Raw genomic sequence first — 24840 nt, 5'->3', positions numbered from 1 at the left:
GAAGTGTTGCCAAGTTCTCTTCAATTGCCATTTCTGTGCAATGTTTAGTGGAGAAGTAATTGTTACACCTATTTTACTGGACACTTTCTTTTACTACTTGGTAAATAATCAGGAGAAAAGCAGGTTCTGCTTTTCTTCTGTATTTCATAGCAGACTGATCATATCAACAAGTGAAGTTTATTGGGTGATATATTTGCAGCTAATATCAAAATAAGAAAATGCCGAAAAGAAATGGACATCTTACTGTGTCACCAAGTTTCCTAAGGCAGGGGTCCCCAACCCCTGGTTCGTGGACTGGCACCAGCTGCAGGATGCCAGAAACCAGTCCACACAAGCAAGAAAAGCCCCATCCGCGGGATGCAGATAGCACTCGAAACCACACCCTCTCCAGTCCGTGGAAAAACCTCTCTCCATGGAACCGGTCCCTGGTGCCCAAAAGGTTGGAGGCCGTGGTCCTAAGACACTTACATTGCTTGCATGAAAGATATTTCTCTGTATTTCTTTTCCTTCCTCTGGACTAAGGAATGCAACATAGACTAGGGTAAATGAGTATAGATTGTGGTGTATGTGGGATTTATGGCGATGTCAAAATCTGCAAGAAAGTGGGCAAGGAGCTTAGTTACAGGTAGTCCTGGCCTTACGACAGAATTGGGACCGGAATTTCCATTGCTAAGCAAGTTGGTTGTTAAATGAGTCATGCCCAATTTTACCACCTTTGGGGCATGGTTTTTAAGTGAATCGTGTCTTTCTTACGTGAATCATACAGTTATTAAGCTTCCCCCATTGGCTTTGCTTGTCAGAATTTGGCTGGGATGGTTGGAAAGAGCAATCACGTGATCCCAGGTTGCTGCAACTGTCATAAATATATGCCAGCTGCCAAGTGCCTGAATTCTGATCACATGACCATGAGGAGGATGTAGGGGTCATGTGTCATGGGCACTATAACTCTTAACAATTGCTAAATGAATGGTTGTTAGTTGAGGACCCCCTGGGCAGTATTGTCACAACAATGGTGCTCACAATCAAAGTCTTGTCCCTTTAAGTATGTGGCATCTACAAAAAGGAGCAACACTTGATTCTGTGCCTACCATCTTGCAGATTTTTGATCCTTCTCCAAGTCCTCTTTTGAGTACATAAATAATTATCTTTATTGCTAGCTTTTCTTATTTTATCTAGAGCAGTACTCCCCAATCTTTCTGGCTTTGTGAACCAGCAGCGGCAGTGGTGGTGAGGGGACGGGGGGGAGAAGGGATGGTTCTGTGTGAAAGTGGTCTCGCCTGTTGCTTGTGCAGCCCAGATCCAAATGGGCCACAGCCTGGTACTTGGCTGTGGACCAGGAGTTGAGGACTCCTAATCTAGAGAATCCAGGTCCTTTTTCCCAATCACTCAAACATTGCAGAGCCTTTTATCCCCAACATTGATATGTGCATTGCATCCTCATTTTTAATAGCAAACTCATTTATTGCAACAACAGTGCACTGCACAGGACTGTATTTTGCTATTTGACCAAGTCCCAAAGAGGATAATTTCCTGAGTCTGTCATTCTTCCTGGAAATGTAAACTTGTCCCTTTCATCTTCTGCTGGTAATGTGCATCAAATACCTCCCTTTGAGCCACTGTAAAATAGTTCTTCCAATCACCAACTGTACCTGAGGAAACAACAACGAAAAACTTAAGGGGAATTTCAGGATTAAGAAAAGTTTTTCATTAAATCTGCAAAATCCATTCCACCACATTCCCTCCTAATTTGGGGAAGATCTGAGATCACCACCCATATTTTTTTTTATAAAAGGCAGCTTTCCGTTCCCTCCAGCTTTTGCTAAAGAAGGCAGATCAGAATTGATCTACTGGTATGTTTGATCTCTAGACAATTTGTAGTAGGGTCCCAGTGATGAAGTTACCCTGCTTCTGCAAAATAATAATAATAATAATAACAACAACAGCAACAGCAACAACAGCAACAACAACAACAACAACAGCAACAGCAACAACAAATCCTGGAACATCTCTCCTATACATTGTATGATTTCTGAATGGCTTTCCATACATGCTTTGGTTTTGTGTGTAACATTTGTGTCATAGCTAATTCTATGTCTGGGTCAGGATTAGATATCCTATGTGAATTCATCCACAAGAGCAACTTACTTATTCCCAAGAAAGGTTTAACAAGATGGCAGCCCAAATCAACTCCTCTGAAGAGCTTGACACATTTGGAGTGCGGTGGCTCACATCGTTAAAATGCTGGTTTGGAGGTTAGCAAGCCCGCATTCGAGATCTGAGTGCTGCTGTGTGGTGGGGTGAGCTTCTGTCATTCGCTCCAGGTCCTTGATGGGGACATGAAAGGAGCCCCCATGGGCATCCCCCAGGCAATGGTGATGTCACCAGCTAGTCCTTTTAAACTCAGAAGCGCCTTAAAGGGTGCCTCCGACATGAATGGGAGCTTGACACACACATACACACTCTTGCCAAAGGCTAGATGCTATAAGATTTGACCCATAGACTAAATAACTCTGTAGGTTTTGATATAAAAGGAGGTGGATAATCTGCTGCCCGAAATCTGTTTCCTGAAGCCTCCAGCACCCACTTGAATCATTCTTAAATCACTGACACTGTTTCATGCTACATTAAGGCAGTAAAACATAGTAATGCTGAATGAATGTAGCCCTAAAGCAGACTTAATCTTTTCAAAAGAAAGAAGTTCTACTCTATCTGCATCCCTCAAATTCAAGGAAAAACAAAAAATCGCCATCTCATTCCCATGTTTGACTGGGTTTTTATCCATTCTATAGCCCTTAAACGTCACAAAAGTCTTCAGTGTCAACAGCCAACAAAACATTGCTTATTCCAGATATAAAGGTTCCTGACTTAGAATTAGTTTAAATGGCCTGCTTTTCTTCCTATTTTAAGGAAAGTCACTCTACAAATAAAAAAACCACCATTTTGGGTTTGATCTTACCTTTCCTCATGAAGGTGCTTTTCGACTTGTCAAAGATGGTACTGGGTACAGTTTCATAATTTGCCATGGGATTCTCCTTCATGATCTCAAATGTTGCCTTATGCACTATCTTCTGAACAACGTCTTCAGGCAAGTCGACTTCCAGGAAATCTTTTACACGGCGGACTTCACGGGCTAAATCCTAGCAGAAGAGAGACATGGATGGGGAAAAGGCCACAATGTGAGCAGTGTGAAATTAATTCACTGCATGCTCTTAGATGCTAAACAGATTGGTGAGACAATGCAGGGAAACGATGGGGGGGGGGGAATAGTTTTACCTCCAGAGGTCAAATCAGATGACCTTTGTATCTATTTCACCCTTACAAGTAGTCTTTGACTTACAACCACAAGGGAGCCCAAAATTTCTGTTGCTAAGTGAAGCATTTGCTAAGTGAATTTTGCCCCATTTTACGACCTTTCTTGCCACAGTTGTTAAATGAATCATTGCAGTTGTTAAGATAGTAACACGGCTGTGAAGTGAATCTGGCTTCTCCATTGACTTTGCTTGTCAGAAGGTTAGAAGCTGATCACGTGACCCCAAGGCACTACAACGGTCATAAATATGAGTCGGATGGCAAGCATCTGAATTTTGATCACCTGATCATTGGGGATGCTGCAAAGGTCGTGGATGTGAAAAATGGGCATAAGTCACTTTTTTCAGTGCCATTGTAACTTCAAACGGTCACTAAATGATCTGTTGTAAGTCAAGGACTACCTGTTTTTAATCTCCTAGCTTCTCACAATTGTCCTGGACACTAACGTGGAGGAAGCTACATTTGATTTCAGATGTGTGAGAACAACTTCAATGTGAAATGGACATTTCCTTATGACAAATGTGCACTTCGAAAAGATGTGAAGGCTGGGAAAGAGGAGGGATGGACTAATAAAAAGACAAGGGATAAAAAGATGGAGAGGATGGAGGGTTGAGGGTAAGCTTTTACTCCTAGCCCTTTATGGCTTTCTTACAACTCTCACTTCCCAAGTCCCAGTATCTTCAATGGCTTGGTGGGACACTTTACAACTTAGGATAACTTCCAGTGTTAACTCATTCAGGTAGTCCTCAACTCACAACTGGTCACTTAGTGACTGTTCAAAGTTATGGTGGACCTTTTCAAAAACATTTCCAGTAACTGTACCACGATTCACCCCAAACTATTTCAATATATCTATAATAGGGTTAAAAAAAATATTAACTTGATCATTTTAGTCATTCTTTGTCTCTAAATAATATTTCCGTGTTTACACATTATTTTGGCTACAGTTGCTATGGAAACTGCAGATTTTCTGGAACTCTTCTATCTGCAAGAGATCCAGGCAGGAAATTAGTTACCCAATGGTCTAAAGTAATGTTGAAACCTCCAGATAGATTGCAATTCACTAGTCTTTGAGTCAACTGCAGAAAAGTCTTCAGGCATAATATTTGCTGTTGCACTGCTTTAACAAGGCTAGAATTGCTGCTCTTCTTAGGGTTTTAATGTGGGACAAACTGAGAACAGTAATTGGTGAATTCCTTTGGCTTTAATTCTCTCCCACCAAGTGTCATTTGGCAGAAAAGTGGCCAGCAATCACTCACTTAATTTGGGGGTAGGAGGAGGTGAAGAATGCAGAATAGGATGTTTGTAGGTGGAGTACTTGGAATGGTACTTAGCAGTGGTGGGATTCAAATATGTGAACAACCGGTTCTCTGTGTGGATACCGCTTCTGGAAGACCATTCTGGACCTGGGTAACAAAAAATTAGCTACCGGTTCTGCCAAAGTGGTGCAAACTGGCTGAATCCCACCACTGGTGCTTAGCCTTCTGAAGTTGCCTAACAGTTCACAAGTGCAGAAGTACTCCACATTTGTGACAGGTCACGCTATTTCTGAATATAGATCTACCCTAATTTAAAACTAAATCCAAAATTAGCCTGGCACACAAGTCATAAATATGAGAGGGCTGTGGATTGAAATGGTAGAGAGTGATCATAACAAGTAAGCTCTCCATTTTAACTAATTGTTGGAACTGAGTCTCATTCTCATGGCTAATAGTATCTTGAATGGAACTAAAAAGTTTTCTTGAAATAGTTTAATGACTTTTTGTGCTGGAGAGGAAAATTATAGTTTCTAGATTTCAAAGATAGGTTTGAGATGCGTCAGGGTAAGGGGTTCTCTGGGAGATTTAGAACTCTGGGAGATGAGAGAAAAGCATGTTCCTCAAATCATAGTCAGCACTTTTGAAATGACACTCGGTTCACAAACTTCCTTTTCCAATCACTTTTGGGAATTGCTTGTTAACTGCTTTTCAGCTATCAGGAGCCTTAGGATTGACATATTATACACACACACACACACAAACACACACAGAGAGCAAAAGGATTATTAAAAGTTTGATTTTAGAATGTTACAAATGGATTAAGAGTCTAGATAAATTTGAAATAAGATTTTGGAATTCATTATACAGAATCATTCCCATGGGAAAATACTTTTTAATTTTTTTTTTTTAAAAATAGTAAGCTTTTAAAAATTGGACATTACAGGGAACTAAAGGTTACAATTAAAGAAGAAGAACATTTAAACTTGACTCACAATTTCTGAATGAAAAAAATATTCCAATATTGGACACATTAAAGGATATTTTTGAACAATTTATCCGAAAGTTAATTTTAAGACTTTCTGCCTCTACAGACATTCTGTGTCTAAAAGGTGTTATGGAATGAGAACAAGTTCTATCTTAACAAGGTCAAGATTGAGTTGAATGTGGATTTACTAGAATGACTACAAGAGTGACATGGAAAAAGATATTAATACTAGAGATATAATATCTTATGTCTTAATTAATAATTAATAAGGTATATAAATAACAAGCCAAGAGAGTGCCCTGGATAATTTTGCTAGATTGCAATTACAGAAGAGGCTTATTAAAGTTTTGAAGAATCTTGTGGGAAGGGACAAATAAAAACTGAAAACAAATCAAATTCTACAAAATTATTTGAGGGGACTAAAGATTAAGGTTGTTAGAATAAAAGGAAGGACTGTAAAGGTTTATGTGATCAAAGTTAAAATATTTATTTATTCATTTATTTGCTTGCTTACTTACTTATTTTTTATTGTGGACATTTTCCCATAAATGCAAGGACTGTTTTTTTTTCCCCCAATTCAATGGAGAGTCAATCCATTTGGTTACAACAGGAATTGACCAGCCAGCTTGTCACTTTAGCTTGACATCATCAGCTGAGAGAGAGTGATTTGTCCAAAGTCAAATGGGTGAGGCAAGACTAAAACTCAGTCTCCTAGTTTTTAGCCTGGTGCCTTAACCATGAGATCAAATTGGCTCTTAATATGTTATTATCTCTTAGGGACTTTATGGATTTGTTAATAAGATAAGAAATGGGGTATGGGAAAATTTGTTTTATTTTAAGAGTAGATGAGAAGTTATTAAAATTGTTTATACTTGTGATAAAGGTGGGAAGTAATTTCTTTATATATTTATCTTCTTTTTCTTTATGATATTCTGATTTTTTTTCTTTTCTATTTATTTATTTATTTATGAGACTTATATACCGTTTTAAGTGCAAGCAGTCTCTAAGCGGTGTACACCAGTAAGCAATGTATGTGTGTGTGTGTGTGTGTGTGTGTGTGTGTATATATATATATATATATATATATATATATATATATATATATATATATATATATATATATATATATATATGTTTAAGAAGATTAAAAACATGAATCCTGGGAATATTCATGGCAAGAAATAAAATGATCACCAGGATAATAAAGGTATAAAATTTATTAAAAAAGCGCCTAGCTTTCGCCGTCACCTGCCGGCATCCTCAGGGCTAGTGCGCCAGGGAGTGAGAATCGCTTTTAAAGGTGTGTCAAAGTCTGCGCGCGACTCCTCAGCCTCATCATCGGGCCCAATTGGTATGACTGCGCACAAATGGTCTGTTCTTTCCTATTGATTTCAATTGCGTGTTTATCATCGTCCATCCTTCTTTCTCTTGGTCTTAAGGTGGGTGGGTAAATGTCTCTCTTGTTATTGTGGTCCCTATGTTTTAACCTTTCCTCCCCGGGTTCGGATGGTAATACACATTTCATGTTTGTTTTATAACTCTCCTTTGTCCCATTGTTCTTCCTACGGTAAGTTTTTCCTTTGATTTCAACACTTTCACTTCTTATGCAGACGTCATCTGGATGATCTTGCAAGTCCTTCCAAAGTGGGTGCAAACCATCGGTGGTCTGGGGCTGGAGGGTAGATTGTTCAGTTGCGGGAGGAGGGGGTGGTTCTCTAGCTGCCAGTGCGTCCAGCTGCTTAGCGCGTGCTATACAGTGTTTAGTCAGCCCGGGGGTGGTGGTGATAGAATTGTGTTTTCGCTCATCCCCCCTGGGTTCAGATGGCAATACACATCCCATCCCTGTCTTGCGCTCCCCCTTCATCCCATGGTTCCTCTTACAGAGGGCCCCTCCCTTAGCTTCATCACTTCTGCGAACCCCGTCTGAGCGATCTCGTGAGTCCCTCCGGGGTGGAGGTAATTTGCTGACGATCTGAAGTTGGGGGCTAGATTGTTCAACCATGGGCAGGGGAGGTGGTTCCTTGGTCGCCACTGCGCACAGCTGTCTTATACGCCCCCTGCTGCGGGTGATCGGTCCGGGGAGGGTAATAGTAGGATCATGTTCCATTTGATCATCGCAGCGTCTCCCTTCGATTCGCCTCCTCCCTTTTACATCGTTGTTATCTATACGAGTCCTCCGGAATTCTCCGGGATGCGCAGACGGGGGGTGTGATGGTCCGGTCTCCTGTATTTTCTCCCCCTCTCCAATACCGTTCGTGGATCCACCTCCAGCTGCGCTCTGTAGTTCTTTCTCTCTCAATCCGGCCATCCTAGTCCCACAAGGGGGCTTTTTCTTTCTTTCCGAACCGGTCATCATATTTTTCCCCGTATATGAGTGAACTGTCACATCCAGGGCTCCCTCTCCTCTTCCATTGGTTATGTCCTCCTTTATACAGGTCGCACCATCTCGGGTATTCATAGTGCCCGAACTCTGGATTTTGGTTTCCACCACCTCCTTAACCCTTTGGGGCTGTGATGGTGTTACAGATGTAGTAGGGGTGTTCTCCAATTGTCTTTCCTCATTCGGACTGTCCCTGATCAATTGGGGGGTTGGTTGCTCCTCCTTAATGCCGTTGGGGTTGTTGCTGGGATGTCGGGGGTATTGTTGTTGATTGATCGTACTCCACAACCTTAAAGCCGTATATGCCGGGCACAGGTCCACGTGTCAGTTGATGGAATTACTGTCCGAGAGCCATGCCTCCTTAAGCAGGCGGCCCCCCTTGGTGTTGTCGCTAGCCAGTACGCTAACCTCACTGACATTGAATTTATGATCTAGCTCCGCCATGTGTGCCCATATTTGGGAATGCTGGTCTCCCCTTTTCACCGCTAATCTGTGTTCATGGACCCTTGTCTTAACCCGTTTGGCTGTCTCCCCAACATAATTAGATTGGCAGTCCATACAATTGATCTTATAGATGGCTGCCGATTTTTCAATGTTGGGGAGTGGGTCCTTAGGGCGCATTAAAGCTGCCCGCAGTGTTTGATTCGGTCTATGGGCCACCTGTATGTTATGCGGTGCCAAAATTCTTGCAGTAGCCTCTGAGACGTTATGAATATAGGGGAGGGCAACCCGTGTGGTTGTCTGAGGTGCAAATCCTTGAGGTGTGGGGTCACTCCGGGGTCCAGATGGTTTATTGACCCAATTAATGAACTTAGCCGGGTACCCATTACGTTTACACATCTGAAAGAGGTAATTCCTCTCCTCTCTCTTAGCTTTGGTAGTGCTGCAGTGCGACTCCACACGTTTAAACAGAGTCCTGACACAGCTGACTTTATGGGCAGTAGGGTGATTACTCTCGAAATGGAGAATCCTGTCTGTACATGTAGGTTTTCGGTATACCTTGGTAGTTAGACATCCGTCCACTTGGCGCTGCACCAATACGTCTAAAAACGCTAAGCTGCCCTGACTTTCCTCTTCCATAGTGAACCGGATGTCTGGGTATACCGAATTCAGAATGCCCATAAAGTCAGTCTTGTGCTGCTCCTTGATGACAACAAACGTGTCGTCCACATAGCGGGCCCAAAATTTTGGTTGGTACTGGGCCATTGCTATATGTTCCAACCGCTGAAGCACCACCTCCGCAATCACACTGGAGATCGGCGACCCCATTGGGGTTCCCTTAATCTGTTCATATATCGTGCCCTGAAAGGTGAAATAAGTATTAAGACAGACTCCCATTAATTTTATAAGATCTTCTGTCTGGAGGGAGTCTTGATGTAACCCCTGGTCTCCCTGATTCAGTCGGTCCCTTAACACCGCAATAGCAAGTTCCTGTGGGATGGAAGTGAACAGGGAGACTACATCAAAGGAGACCATGAGTTCATCTTTTTCCACTTTCAGGGTCTTGATTTTACTGAGGAATTCTTCTGCCGATCTCACAGTAGTGTTGCTATTATCTGTCAAGTGGCCGATGCGTGTGCTCAGCCACTTGGCCAATTCATAGGTGGGTGTGCCTCTGAATGCAACAATGGGGCGCAGGGGAACGTCAGGTTTATGCACCTTTGGTAAGCCATAGAATCTGGCGAGCGCTGAGTCGCCAGGGCGTACCTTCCTTAATACGTCCTCCCCCATTCTCCCATTGCGTTTTAGGCCATCAAGGAGCTTGTTGGTATAATTCCTTAACGTAGTGGAGGGGTCTCTATTAACTACTCTGTAGGTAGCACTATCTTGGAGTAGTTCTAAAGCTTTACTTGTGTACACCTCTTTATCTAAGACAACAGTTGCCCTCCCCTTATCAGCTGGGAGGATGACAATAGTGTCATCCTTTCTAAGCTGGCTCAGGGCTACTCTTTCTTTGGCTGACAGTGTTTGGTAGCGTCTGTGGCTCATGACAAGGCTTGTGACCTGCTGCCTGACCAAATTCTTGGTCTCCTCTCCTGCTCCGTGGATGTGACAGTTCACTCATATACGGGGAAAAATATGATGACCGGTTCGGAAAGAAAGAAAAAGCCCCCTTGTGGGACTAGGATGGCCGGATTGAGAGAGAAAGAACTACAGAGCGCAGCTGGAGGTGGATCCACGAACGGTATTGGAGAGGGGGAGAAAACACAGGAGACCGGACCATCACACCCCCCGTCTGCGCATCCCGGAGAATTCCGGAGGACTCGTATAGATAACAACGATGTAAAAGGGAGGAGGCGAATCGAAGGGAGACGCTGCGATGATCAAATGGAACATGATCCCACTATTACCCTCCCCGGACCGATCACCCGCAGCAGGGGGCGTATAAGACAGCTGTGCGCAGTGGCGACCAAGGAACCACCTCCCCCACCCATGGTTGAACAATCTAGCCCCCAACTTCAGATCGTCAGCAAATTACATCCACCCCGGAGGGACTCACGAGATCGCTCAGACGGGGTTCGCAGAAGTGATGAAGCTAAGGGAGGGGCCCTCTGTAAGAGGAACCATGGGATGAAGGGGGAGCGCAAGACAGGGATGGGATGTGTATTGCCATCTGAACCCAGGGGGGGACGAGCGAAAACACAATTCTATCACCCCCCCCCTGGGCTGACTAAACACTGTATAGCACGCGCCAAGCAGCTGGACGCAATGGCAGCTAGAGAACCACCCCCTCCTCCCGCAACTGAACAATCTACCCTCCAGCCCCAGACCACCGATGGTTTGCATCCACTTCGGAAGGACTTGCAAGATCATCCAGATGACGTCTGCACAGGAAGTGAAAGTGTTGAAATCAAAGGAAAAACTTACCGTAGGAAGAACAATGGGACGAAGGAGAGTTATAAAACAAACATGAAATGTGTATTACCATCCGAACCCAGGGAGGAAAGGTTAAAACGTAGGGACCACCATAACAAGAGAGACATTCACCCACCCACCTTAAGATCAAGAGAAAGAAGGATGGACGATGATAAACACGCAATTGAAGTCAATAGGAAAGAACAGACCATTTGTGCGCAATCATACCAATTGGGCCCGATGACGAGGCTGAGGAGTCGCGTGCAGACTTTGACACACCTTTAAAAGCGATTCTCACTCGCTGGCGCACTAGCCCTGAGGATGCCGGCAGGTGACGGCGAAAGCTAGGCACTTTTTTAATAAATTTTATATTTTTATTATCCTGGTGATCATTTTATTTCTTGATATATATATATATATATATATATATATATATATATATATATATATATATATATATATATATATATATTCAATAATGATGGTGAAAATGCGACTCCCGGGCATAATTAGAAAACAACAATAATGACATTGGAGCACTTAAGAAATTTGAGGATAGAACCACTAAATTTAGCACTACCCATAATAATAATAAAGGTGGATATCCCATACAGAGAGGGGAGAAAAAACATGTGATGACGACTCGTTCGCTTGATAAAAGGGAAAGTAACATGAGCGGGGAATCTGCCCAAATACCAACAGACTTTTGCTCACAGAAATGGGGGGGATTTAACTTGAATATTAACCTACAAGGGAAGATGAGCATGGGGGACACCATGATGGAGGAGGATGATTCAAACATTGAAAAATACCACATCCAGTTGATGCTTGTACATGCGAGCGAAGATAAATACGGGAGCACGCAGCAGATGAAAGATGTTAAATTGCAGCCGATGAAGCCCCGCCTCCATGGTAGGATACACAATGACATCAAACTAAATCCCCCCACTGCAACGAGAGCCAGTACTGCCGGGAGAGGGCGGAACATAACTTTAACAATACCCCCTGAGGTCGACGGAAATGTGAACAAAAGTGCTCGAGAGAACGACGGAAGAAATCTTTACTCTGATTCCCCCTCCCACCTATCAGCTGTTCAGCAGGGAATGCTAGCACAGTCTAGGAACCACGCGCAGACATCTATGGAACCCGTTTGAATCACCTTGTTAGAAACGGTCTCTCAGCCCTGAAGATGTTGGGGAGTTTTCCCAACGAAAGCTTGGCAACCTTTTAATATAGTAAAATACTTTAATTAAAGTATTTTAACTTTAAACTCTCCTGGTGACCGCGCTTTATTCATTCCATATATATATATATATATATATATATATATATATATATATATATATATATATATATATATATATATATATATATATATATATATATTTACATTGCCCCCAACAATCTGGGTCCTCATTTTACCTACCCCGGAAGGATGGAAGGCTGAGTCAACCTTGAGCTGGTGAGATTTGAACCGCTGACTTGCTGAACACAGTCAGCTAAAGTGGCCTGCAGTACTACACTCTAACTGCTGCGCCACCTTTTTTTTCATCCTTTTTTGCACCTTCTACTCTTCCCTTTTTGTTTTTTCAATTCCAATTACAACAATTTTTATTGTTACAATTTTTTTAAAAAAAATACTATTTAAAAAAAGGAAGTAATATTTCATAATCTTTAACATGAAAACATTATGATGTCATAAGATTTCAACATCCTTATTGGAAAGTTTTCATTCTCACCCAAGCTATGAGGTTTAGATACTTCATGAAATTTCGTTGGTGTGGCTGTGGGTGTATATAAAAATTGTTGGATGCTGTAGGCATTGCTTGAGGACTGCAGAATTACTGGCACCAGGCTACTGATTAGCACAGCATCCTGTTTTCCACAACAGTCAATGAAATACTGTACTTCTGAAACCCCTTAAGCAGGACATGAAAACAATAACTTACTGGTACTGCTAAGAACTGTGATTCAGATCTTTGCTTAATCCCTAAGATTGTACAACACTTAAATGATTTCTCCATCACTTGGAACATTCCTCTTTTATGTGAATTTTGTTTCTCTACCACTTGGAACTTACTTTTTTCATGTCTTCATAGAAGACGTAGAGAATGCGATGATTATCTCTCTCATCCCAGTAACGTCGCACATGATCATACCAAGATCCCCAGGGAACTAAGTCACAAATAAAGTAAGATGGGAAAAGAACAAGGGTCATCATTCATTTAATAAAAATCAGTTGATCAAAAAAGCAGTGCAATAATGCACGGTCACTTACTTGTCAATCTCACAGGAATCGATGGCATTTATATCCCAATAAGTTTTTCAAAGCAAATGTGGCAAAAGAAAGAAGAGAAGTAATATGAGAAGGCAATGGGAATTAGACTTTGAGCTGGATGGAGTAGAGAGAAAGTAAAAAAAAACAAAAACAAAAGGAGATACCTGTACATAGTGTATTGGGATACATGTACAGAATGTATTTCTATGGGAAGAATGGGAGGCATGAAAAATAACAAAAGGGTGACAGATTTATATGAAACTGCAAAAAGGAGCATGAATGAATGGAAGAGTGGAAGTGATGAAATACAGGTTGTCCTTGAGCACAATAGAGCCCCAAATTTCCATTACTAAGAAGGCATTTGTTAAAGGAGTTTTGCCCCATTTTATAACCTTTTTTTGCCAAAGTTGTTAAACAAAATCACTGCAGCTGTTAAGTGAATCATGCGGTCGTTAAGCTAATCTTGCTTTCCCAATTGACTGTTGTTCAAGCCAGCTAAAAGGGTTACAGAGAGTGCTATAAAGCACTATGAAGCAGTATGCAAGTCTAAGTCTACTGCCATTGCTATTGCTATCCCATAAACACATGCCAGTTGTCAAGCTCCCAAATTTTGATCATGTGACCATGGGGACGCTGTCGTAAGTGTGAAAACTAGTCATGTCAGTTTTTTCAATTCCGTAACTTCGAATCGTCACTAAACAAATGGTTGTAAGTCGAGGACTACCTGCAATGGGTAAGGGATTACCATGAGTGGCATATAGTGTGAATTGGACATAAATGAATGTGCAAGAGAGGTGTCTATATGACTCTTCATCATTTTAGCCATTGTCTTTCCACTGCAGGACAAAGGCCTCTTCTGTATGTTTCCAACCAATACAGTCCTGAGGTGAGGGCCATTTTTGAGGTTGTATTGGCATGCAGAAGGAATAGACCATAATCTGCCACCCTGGTCCAATGCGGGTTGGCAGATGTGATGATTGTTGTTAGTCTGGGATATCTATCATGGCCTATTTGCCTTGGGAGACCCTTCTGGACCTATACATGTCTGACGACATAGCCCACAATTTCATTTACCCCCACAAGCCCCTTCGCATCATCACACCCCCAACCATACAAGGAGATATAGCATTTATTCTTCCCATTTTCAGCTGACACTAATCCCTGAATGATTATCCAAAAGGTAATGTAAGCTCTCAGTTTGAAAACTGAACAAAACAAAACAAAAAAACCCTCTCTTAGCTGCACATATAATACTGGAGTCTTAATTCATTTATCATTCTATTGCTTACTTAAATCTACATAGGTGAATATACACTTTTGGAACAATTTATATTTTTAATCAAGCTTACCTGCACATATTTTAACTAAATAGCATCACCTGAGAAGAAGCACTGAACCGATGATGAGAACAGTAATTTCCAAAAGTTACTTATATTTAAAAAATGAAAAACAAACATGCTTCTTACGCAACTGAAAGTTTGTGTGTATGTATAATGGATCAATCTGCTCTATCATCCTAATTGAAACCCTCCTCCCTAAAAATATAACATTTACAAAGACTTTCTCCTTCAACTAACACTTGAACTATTCCCTAACAGAAACCAGTTTTTAAGAGTAATGGAAAGAGAAATCAAATACAAAACAGAACAAAACTCTTACTTTAAATAATTATAGATGAAAAAAGACTACTGTGAGTGCATAATCTCGCAGCCAAGATTGTTTTCACACAAGCCTAGAAACTGCATTTACACACCATGCTAAGCTTGATTTTTCTCATCTTGATTGTTTTCAGTGGCTTAACAAGTCGGTGTGAATACAGACCATTTGATTGATCTATGGCTCAATGTTTTGCAGAAATAATAATAAAAAAGATTATTTGTAAGCAGGTTAAATTGGTTAAATGAATTTGGGGTTTCAGACCTCATATCTCCAGAATGGACTGAGACACATGCTTTTCTCTCTGAAACTTCAAAAATAATTGCCAGTCGATAGAACAAGGGTCAACTAAAAAAGCCAATGGCTTCCTGGTTATATAAAGCAGTTCCCAATAAAAAAATTATGATCTGAGCCAGTATCCAGTGCTGCAGTGAAGTAAAAACTACCTTAGGATGAAGTTTCCTTATTCTGAACAAATTAAAATTTGCACACAATATAGTCTGAAAGTCACACATGATGTGACTCCTGAAAGGTTTGTAGAGACAACAAATCCCTTGGCACTGTTAATTTTCCAGCAAATAATATTAAACCCAGTGACTTAAAGGGTAGATAACACAGGAGGAAGCAGATGAGAGAAAATCAGCTTATGGAAAAAAAGGTGTGGATGACAATTAAGAAACTTTTGACAGCCTTTGAGTCAGACTGCCTGGAAATCTTTTGTATTTTTCATGGCAGGATATTAGAAGTGGATTGCCCACAGAAAAATTGGTAAACTGAATACAGAGCCAACGATCATGGTGGAATGAAGAATTACTGAGTAGATCAACTCTTTGTAATTCATCTCTGGATAAGGAAAGGACTTGAGATCACCCACAGGTGCTTTAGACAGCTGCTCCTCGTGAGAAGACCACAATACAGTGGTCTCTGGTGGTTTTAGAACTCTAGGAGATGAGAGAATAGCCATCTTTCTCAAACCACGATCAGTGCCTTTAAAAGAGATACTGGGTTTATGTCCTTCCTTTTCTAATCACTTTCAAAGTCACTTGTTAACTGCTTTTCAGCTACTATGAATGTTTGGATCATTATTTTACTGTTCAGGGTGAATTTCCTTCAATTGTTAGCAAAACAAGTTTTAAATGAAAGTTTAAGGACCCAAACAAGGGGGGGAGGGGAATAAACAGCAAAAGATTGATTGGAATTTTGATTTTATCAAGTTACAAATGGACTGAGGTCCAAGTGAATTTGAAATAGGATTTTGGAATTAATTATAGGAATTCTTCCTGAGGGAAAATGCTTTTGCTTTGATTTTTTAAAAAAACAAACAAACATGATAGGGTGAGACTTTGAAGATTGGACATCAGAACTAGAAAGAACTAGAATTGTAAAGATTACAATTAAGGAAATGAACACTTAAAACTGACTTACTAATGCAGAATGCAGGAAAATATTTTAATATTGAAGGATACAATATCTGAGCAATAGATCCAGACAATAATTTTAAGATTGCCTGCCTCTATAGATAGATTGTATTTAAAGATGTTATAGAAGAGGAGCAAATTTTGCTGGACAAGACTGAAACTGATCCAGAAATGGATTTTAAAAAATGACAAGCCAGAAGAACGACATGGAAAAAGAGACTGCACCAGACGTGAAAAGAAAAGCATTTCTTATTTTCCAAGTAGTTATTCAAGAATAGTTCTGTATAAGGCAAAGACCACTGGCCTAACATTGCAATTCTCTGCCTCCAAGACAGAATTCTGCTATCATCTTTATTTATTTATCTCCAGGGCCTGAGCAAGAATAAACTCGCCATGAAGAACCTGTGTCCCAAAACAAAATTTTGATGGTGACATTTCATAAGACTGGCAAGGAGATGTGATCCACTTTTGGCCTTCAGCACACATAGGATCGATATTCCTATCAGTTATTGCAAATTGCTTGTAAGTTAGCCAAGTTGGTGTTGCAAATTCCTCACATGTGCATTTCAAAGGAATTGCTGAACAAGCTTCGGCGATTGCATCATTGTATGATAAATCACCTTTGCTTTTAAATCTATATAGTATTGCTTAATTAATTAAGATAAATGGGACAACCCAAGTTCTCTGATCTAACACCTGCTAAGGAAGGGAGCCAAGGGGCTAGATATTAGAAATATTTCCCCTAAAAATATTCTCAGCAAAGAGTTAGCTGTTGGACTCCCCAATATATTGACCAAATCAACCATCAGACCATCCCCAAATGTTGTCTGCTGAAGAGGATGCTTTATTTAAGGTACTATTTTGTGCCCTCACTGTTCCTTAAGAAAAGTATAAAAAGGAAGCAAACCCCAGTCCCCAGAGAGACTGCCACAAAGAAGGGAGGGGTCAACCTATTTTCCAAAATAGCAGAAGGCAAGACAAGAAACAATAGATGGAAAGTAATAAAGGAGAGAAGCAGCTTAGAACTAAGGAGAAATTTCCTAACAGTCAGAACAATTAACCAGTGGAATGGCTTGCTTTCAGAAGCTGTGGGTGCTCCATCACTGGAGGCTTTTAACAGCCACTTGTCTGGAATGGTATAGGGTTTCCAGTTTGAGCAGGGGATTGGACTAGAAGACATCCAAGACCCCTTCCATATCTGTTATTCTGATATTTTGAACTGTGGTGCAGCTCAAAAGACTTAGAAAGATATGCATGGCCTACTCAGGAAGGTCCATCCCATATTATTTTGGGGGAATCATTCCTGGCAAACTGAATGGATGTGAGGTATCTATGTTACTTTTTAATATTTACTCTAAAAAACATTTTTGGCATTTCAGAGTGGTTTGAGATAATGTCTCTGAATCCTGCTGGCCACTGGTATCAACACACCTTTGCCTTCCATGAATTTTGTAACATACTCTTCCCAGGTCCCTGGATCTGGTTGAGTTAAATTCATCTGGTCAAAGAAGTAATAGGATACCAAATTATCCTTGGCATTGCGAGCAACGTAGATCATCTGTAATGGGATAGAAAAGAGAATAATAATGCACAAGGCAGTAGAGTAGGGCTTAGGAGTGGAACAAAGATACAAGGGTGTCTTAAATGAACTTACTTTACACCTATTTTCCCAAAAGCTTTTAGGGACAAGCTGGAAGGGGAGGTGGGTCTTGATCACACGAGGAGATGGAGCATTCACCAATTTATCAACTCCTGAGGAAGGAGAAGCAGAGAATAAGACAACATCAGTCCAACAGTCTATGTATTCAAAACCTAGGGCCGGACATGAAGATGGCTATGCTTCTTGGCCTTACCAGAAGGAATAGGAGGTGGAGAGCAGATTTCTAGAAATGGGATCCGCACATGTATGGGGGCCCGGTGTGCCTTTTCCAAATCACCTTTGTTCAGTATCAGATCCACAATTTCTTGCATCCATGTGGTACCTTGAAAGCCCAGAGGATAGAAATAATTAGGACAATTGCTTGGTGACAGCACAAACCCCCCCAATTACAATTCATGGCAGTGGGCCCACATCCTTATATATTGCCTATATACTGAACTGTATCAGTGGTGCAATATTAATATTCAACAAATGTACTATTGCATGTAGCAGCAGAAATAAATATTCTGTTTTATATGAATTAAAACAGCACCACCTACACATGACAGAACAGTATCAGCAGAATTGGGGGAAATCCAAGATTTGTGAAAATAAAAATAGTTTTTGGAAAAATAGCATACAGTAAATGATGTGGAAGGGGAAGGGAACCAAACAGCCCAATTAGGGACGTAGCAAGCTCTTGCAAACAGAATATATTTTGTTGGAGAGTAGAAATGGAAAAAGAAGAATGAAGAATGGAGTTTCCTGAATGGAAGCATTTATTGCATCTGAGGTCATCTAAAGAAGCTTAGAGAATACAGGACAGAAAAGTGTCCCATGGTTATAAGTGTCCCTTATTTTCCCATTTCTGTTTCATGCATTTTGAAATAGTACTGTACAAATTAATAAGCAGGGCACATAGCTATACAATTATGTATTGACAACCTTCAGTTATAGCCCAGTCTTCTGAGTCAGTTAATCCAATATGTTGAAAAGCAAAACCTTTAGAGCAGACTTATTAAAAAACCAAACATATTATATTTCTATAAAATGACAGGTTTCAGGTGTTTGAGAAGTATCATATGGCATTTAATCCATATAAACACCTATTTATGCAACTCAAGTGCAGAATGGTTGGTTCTAGTTTATCCCAATGTGCAATTCCAGAATTATGAAAACAGGAGCACACACCTGACTCTCTTATGGGAAATCTACTTAATCCTGGAAATGCTCATGAAAAATCTACTGGTTGGCAGACAATCCTTCAGCCAAAAAGGATTCTAAAGGGGCGAGGAAAAATGCATTACTCCCAGTTTTTCAGCACATGCCACATGTCCCAGATCTAAGAGCTGTTTGTCACATCTGAATAGAGCTTCCACATCTAAGATTGGCTTGCTACATTTTTGTGCGATCAGGGCTAAACTCTTCTCTTAATTTTCCTGAATTTTGTCCTTGCACCTTCCCTCTACTATAATGCCCCGTAACATCTCACCTGCTTTAGGATAAGTTGAGATGACCAAGTCATCTGGTCTTGCCTGGAAGTTTTCAATGGGATCCCACTGATTTACGATAGGTTCCATCAGGGGGATTCCGTGGACTGACTTCAGCGGAAACCTATAAAAGATATCTGAATGCTTATGTAAAAGATCATTGTAGTCTGGTTTTTCAGCCATGGTGCCTTTTCAGGGTTGAAAGTTGTACAGTTCTTCTCCAAGTAAATAAGAGCTTCCTTCTGAAAGATTTTCTGAAGTTATTCTCTCAGAGGAAAGCTTCCCTCGCTCTTCTTGTTTGTAGGTACTGTTTGCTTGACAGCCTTTTTATCTCCTTCCAGAAATCTCCGCTCTCTTTTCATTAGTATTGCCTCAGGAGAGGCCAGCACTACGAAATTCTTTGCATTCAGTTATTTCAATGAGACCAGCCCATTGTTTAGCAACCAACGGGAGTGTCAGGGCATGGAAACGCCCAGGGAGGCTGGACTTCTGAGCATTTAACTGCTGGATGTTTTCACTCACCAATTGGCCTGTTCCGGGATCATGTAAGGGCTTCAGATTACATAAGCTAGGAATCCTCTAAGGTTTTTTTTTAAAAACACATCTTTTTAACTGACAGATACCTAACAACTGAAAGCAACCCCACCCCTCACCCACAAATGTTCTCTTCAAGGATAGAAGACTCTTGGAGGCTCACAATAAACAGAGCATTGGTCCTAAGCTCTCATATCACTCTCGTTTCAAGATGAGTCTCACACAGAGATGGTTTTCTATGCCTTATTGGTCACAGAAGGCATGTCTTCCAGCTGCTATTGACATTGAAAAGCAAAGCAAAGCAGTATATAGTCCAGCAGGGAAATGGTGGTCTCCTTTGGAAAACAAAACAAAGTCTCTTACAGGTATGTGAACATTCTGATTTATATGGATGACGAACCAGAGAGAGGTCAGCAACCTGCAAGAATCCAACTAGCTTTTCCCCAGTTCTTCTCTATTAGGTGTACTATCCTGATGGAAGGTACTGCATGTCACAAAGCCAATATTTCAGTCAGCAAGCTCCTCAAGAGGGAAGACACTCTTAGAGGGAGCCCCAGAATATGGCAGGTACAGCAATAGTTCCTGAACCAGTCCCAGTGTCTGGATCTAGTTGTTATGATAACTTCCACATAGTGCCTACTGAAATTATAATTCTTGTTTAGCCACAATTGGGATTGGCAACTTGGTTGATAAGTGAAATTGTGATTGTGCTTATGATCTTATGTCACTTTTTTTTTACTTTATAGACTTGTGAAGGTCATAAATGTAATCACAAAATTACTTTTTCATCGCCATTATAACTGTAAGAGGTTGCTAAATAAAGCAGTTGCTAAACAGGGCCTACCTGTAAAAGGATAGGTATCATAGTTCTCAGTGCTTTTTTTCTAAAAAAAAAAAAAAAAAAGGTGCCAGAACTCACACACATCATACAACCCGCCTTGCCTACCCTACAAGGTTCCATCCAAAAAAGGTGCCGGAACTGTTATGGGCGTTCTATTTCAAAAAAAGCCCTGATAGTTCTAACGGCAGCCAAGTCCTGCGTATTATGTGTCAGCAAGTGAAATACAAACACAGTTTTTAGGATCTGATTGAGGTATGAAATGCTGTCAACTTGGATGTAATTGCCATCCAGACACTCACAAACTGGGCAGTATTTCCAATTGTCATAGTGTTCCATGATGACATGATCTGCTGTTGGTTTCCTACAATGTCAATGGGGAAGCTGGTAGGAAATCAAAAGTCATGATCATCTGAGAAACTCCTTTAACAATGGTAGCTGGGGACTGCCAAAACTGCTATTGCCAAGCAGCATCATGATGTGACATTGTGCTTTACAACTATATCATTTAACAATGAAAATTCTTATCCCAATTACTGTAGTTAAGCAAGAACTATCTATATGCATTTACATATTTTTTTCTCCAGACTTGTATTTATTCTCAAAAATATTTTAAAGCATCTGTTAATACTATATGACGTAAACCTAATAAATGTGTTCCTAACATATATGCACCTCCCTCCAGGTTCTATCCTATTCACTATTTTAAATTATGGAAAAGTATTATGAAATTAGTTGGTATTTTATTATCCATTCCTAGGCTGAAGAAATAACAGGTGACTGGTTGATAGAGAAACCTTTTGTAGAGAAACTTTTTATCATGTTCCTTCTGCTGTTCTGCAATCCCAGTCAAGCCCTGGAGCCATCTAAAAGGATTCCCATAATGCTCTTACCTTTCACCACCTTTCTTCGACTAGACCTTGATTGCCCTGGTCTCATTCAGCACCCATAAATTATCACTAGTAGAAACTGCTTAATCCATCTAAGTTTGCCAGCCAATCCTATTCCAAATAGAAAGCAACAGACTGTTTACCTTCAATAGCCACTAGCTGTATTAGCTCTTGTAGCATCTTTACTAACAGTCAAAGTCTCCATTTCTCACACACACACACACCAAATTGTCTCTAATTTTAAGTTACTTTTGGAAATTTTTAAAGTTTTCCTACCCTTTTTGCTAACTCTGCATCTGCCTCTCCACCTCCTATAAGCATTACAGTATGTTCCACAAGAAACATATTCTACATTCTATTTCCAGTTTCTGGTTGGTAAAGTACTGAGCTACTACAGGGAGGCAGAATTCAATAACAGATAATTAACAGAGAGATATGAAGATTAGTATAATGTTTGGGTTAACCTGCTGTTTTTTCCATTTTTAATATGTATATTATGATTAAATGTTGGATCGATTTGATTATTAGAGATCTCTCATCTGGAATATTTTATATAATAGTTTTTTTGTTGTTGTTGTTAAATAAGGATGAGAATGATTATAACTATTTGTAGACCTGTTGTGTAAGGGGAGGAGAATTTTTTATTTTATTTTCAGCATCCAACCAGGGTGGACCTTTTATGTTCAGTGTTAGACTTATTTGATATTTGGGTAATTTTCTTTTTTGTACACAATTTTTTCCCTTTTTTTGTTGTTGGATGTATGTTTTTCTGTTTTGTATTTTATTCTTGTTGATAAAATATAATAAATGTATATAATAAAAAATGAGAGCTTTAGGACAGAACACCTCAATGGGATTCTGTCATCTTAACATTTTGTCAAACTGGTTTCTGTGGAAGTTTAGGGTTCTGCAAAGACTTGAAGAGATGTAATGGGCTGTAAAAGTAACCTCAAAGAACAGGACGAAGAGTTGCAACCAAGACAACAGGCAGACAAAAGACATTTGAGCCCAAAACAGAAATGTACTTTGAGAAAATGTCTCAGATAAGACCCTCCATATTACTCTCAAAGGAAGGGGGAGATACATTCAGACTTGGATTCCATTACTGTAATTGTATAATAAAAATAGTATTAACATTCACAACTTGGGTCTCCTAATTTAATCTGCCTTGAAGAACTGAATTAGATTCCATGATAATAAAGGTGTGGGGGGGATTGTGCAAGGGACTAAAGTAAAAAAAAACAAAACCTCTGTTTTCCCCCTATAATCACTGATGTACATCTGAAAGTAACTTATCGGCTGACACTCACCAGTCTCGCTCTTCAATCAGAGATTCTTGGAAATGTTTTTTTAAAACATGCCATAGCTTAGAAAAGTTTGAAAACTCCTGTTCTAAAAAATAAAAGAGGGAACAAATATTAGATTCCAAATCCCATGGATGGGAAACGTGGTCCAATTATCTGGAGAGACACAGGCTCCCTCATTCTCCTTGAGAATGTCACAAAAAGCACCAAGTACTTCTTAAGAGCACTTAAGGGAGGCAAGGTAAAGAGCCATTTCTAGCTAAGGTGTCACTCCCAGCACTGACCGCCTTGGAGGAGAGCCAGTTATGTACCGTTCTGGACTGAGTGGACTATAACCAGAAAAGGTTCAAATATCAAGTTATTGATTGTCCTCAGTCAATACTCTTAATCTGAATAATAAATCAACCCATTTTTTCTTTATATAATATGCTGGGTTCACACCAAGTACTGAAGCTGGGTTCACACCAAGTACTAAGCCAAAGAAACAAAACACAGTCAAAAGTGACCAAACAGGTATTCAGCAAAGCATTAAGTATTAGTGAGCACAGCTGCTATTTCTTGCATCACCCATCTTGAAATGGGACTCAAAAGGGAGGAGGACCAAGCCATCTGGAGATAATGAACATGACTGTTCAATACATCCCGAAGCTACCAGATCTAGCTAAAAGAGACTACAGAACAGAATAACAGAGTTAGAAGGGATCTTGGAGCTCAGGCAGTAAACCCTATAACCGTGGTGGCGAACCTATGGCATAAGTGCCACAGGTGGCACGCAGAGCCCTCTCTGTGGGCACATGCACTGTCATCCCAGTCCTAGGCCTTCAGCTGGGTTTTATAAAACCTTTTCACTTTAGGCCTCCGCCATGTGGAAAAAAAGACAGACAGGTTATAGCAGAGAGTTCTGACAAAATGTGATCCACTGGAGAAGGAAATGGCAAACCACTCCAGTATCTTTGCCATGAAAACCCCATGGACAGTACTAAAAAGAAAAAAGATATGACGCTGAAAGATGAGCCCCTCAGGTCGGAAGGTGTCCAATATGCTACTGGGGAAGAGCAGAGGGCTAGTACTAGTAGCGCCAGAAAGAATGAAGCGACTGGGCCAAAGCCGAAAGGACGCTCAGCTGTGGATATATCCGGTGGTGAAAGGAAAGTCCAATGCTGTAAAGATTTTTTCTCCATAGGAACCTGGAATGTAAGATCCATGAATCAAGGCAAGCTAAACGTAGTCAAAAAAGAGATGACAAGACTGAACATCGACATCTTAGGAATCAGCGAACTAAAATGGACAGGAATGGGTGAATTTAACTCAGATGACCATCAGGTATACTACTGTGGGCAAGAATCCCTCAGAAGAAATGGAGTAGCCTTCATAGTCAATAAAAGAATAGGAAAAGCAATACTGGGATACAATCCTCAAAATGACAGAATGATCTCTATTCGAATCCAAGGCAAACCATTCAATATCACAGTAGTCCAAATCTATGCCCCAACCACTGGTGCTGAAGAGGATGAAATTGACCGGTTCTATGAAGCCCTACAGCACCTTATAGAATTAACACCAAAAAATGATGTCCTTATCATCATGGGGGATTGGAATGCTAAGGTAGGAAGCCAAAAGATAACCGGAATAACAGGCAAGTTTGGCCTTGGAGTACAAAATGAAGCAGGGCACAGGCTAATAGAATTTTGTCAAGAGAATACGATGGTCATAACAAACACTCTTTTCCAACAACCCAAGAGACGGCTCTACACATGGACATCACCAGACGGTCAACATAGAAATCAGATTGACTATGTGCTCTGCAGCCAAAGATGGAGAAGCTCTATACAGTCAGTAAAAACAAGACCAGGAGCTGACTGTGGCTCAGATCATGAGCTTCTCGTTGCAAAATTTAGGCTTAAATTGAAAAAAGTAGGGAAAAGCACTAGGCCACTCAGGTATGAACTAAATCATATTCCTGATGAATATACAGTAGAGGTGACAAATAGATTTAAGGAACTG

General features: G+C 40.5%; 1 protein-coding gene across 1 annotated transcript; it reads right to left on the bottom strand.

Annotated features, from left to right (window-relative positions):
• Positions 1-1425: 1425 nt before the first annotated feature.
• Positions 1426-19699, bottom strand: LOC120309017 (sulfotransferase family cytosolic 1B member 1-like). The gene is made up of 7 exons (XM_039345795.1): positions 19273-19699; positions 17995-18123; positions 17796-17893; positions 17573-17699; positions 12870-12964; positions 2957-3137; positions 1426-1649 (listed from the first exon to the last, which is right to left on the bottom strand). Exons 1-7 carry the CDS (start codon positions 19451-19453, stop codon positions 1540-1542), a joined length of 921 nt encoding a protein of 306 aa, XP_039201729.1. The 5' UTR covers positions 19454-19699; the 3' UTR covers positions 1426-1539.
• Positions 19700-24840: the final 5141 nt, after the last annotated feature.

This window comes from Crotalus tigris, unplaced genomic scaffold (assembly GCF_016545835.1).
Source record: "Crotalus tigris isolate CLP2741 ecotype Arizona unplaced genomic scaffold, ASM1654583v1 scf7180000017977.1317863, whole genome shotgun sequence".
Lineage (NCBI taxonomy): Eukaryota > Metazoa > Chordata > Lepidosauria > Squamata > Viperidae > Crotalus > Crotalus tigris.
The sequence above is the reverse complement of the archived record's forward strand: the minus strand, read 5'-3'. Positions and strand labels throughout refer to the sequence as shown.

What these genes read in the sequence shown, in the direction of transcription:
- LOC120309017 (XM_039345795.1), bottom strand. Translation starts at nt 19,453, where the DNA reads ATGGCTGAAAAACCAGACTACAATGATCTTTTACATAAGCATTCAGAT. An exon ending in TCCACCTCCTATTCCTTCTG is followed by an intron (nt 17,894 to 17,994) that starts GTAAGGCCAAGA and finishes CTCCTTCCTCAG; the next exon opens with GAGTTGATAAATTGGTGAAT. An exon ending in AAAATTCATGGAAGGCAAAG is followed by an intron (nt 12,965 to 17,572) that starts GTGTGTTGATAC and finishes TTTGTGACTTAG; the next exon opens with TTCCCTGGGGATCTTGGTAT.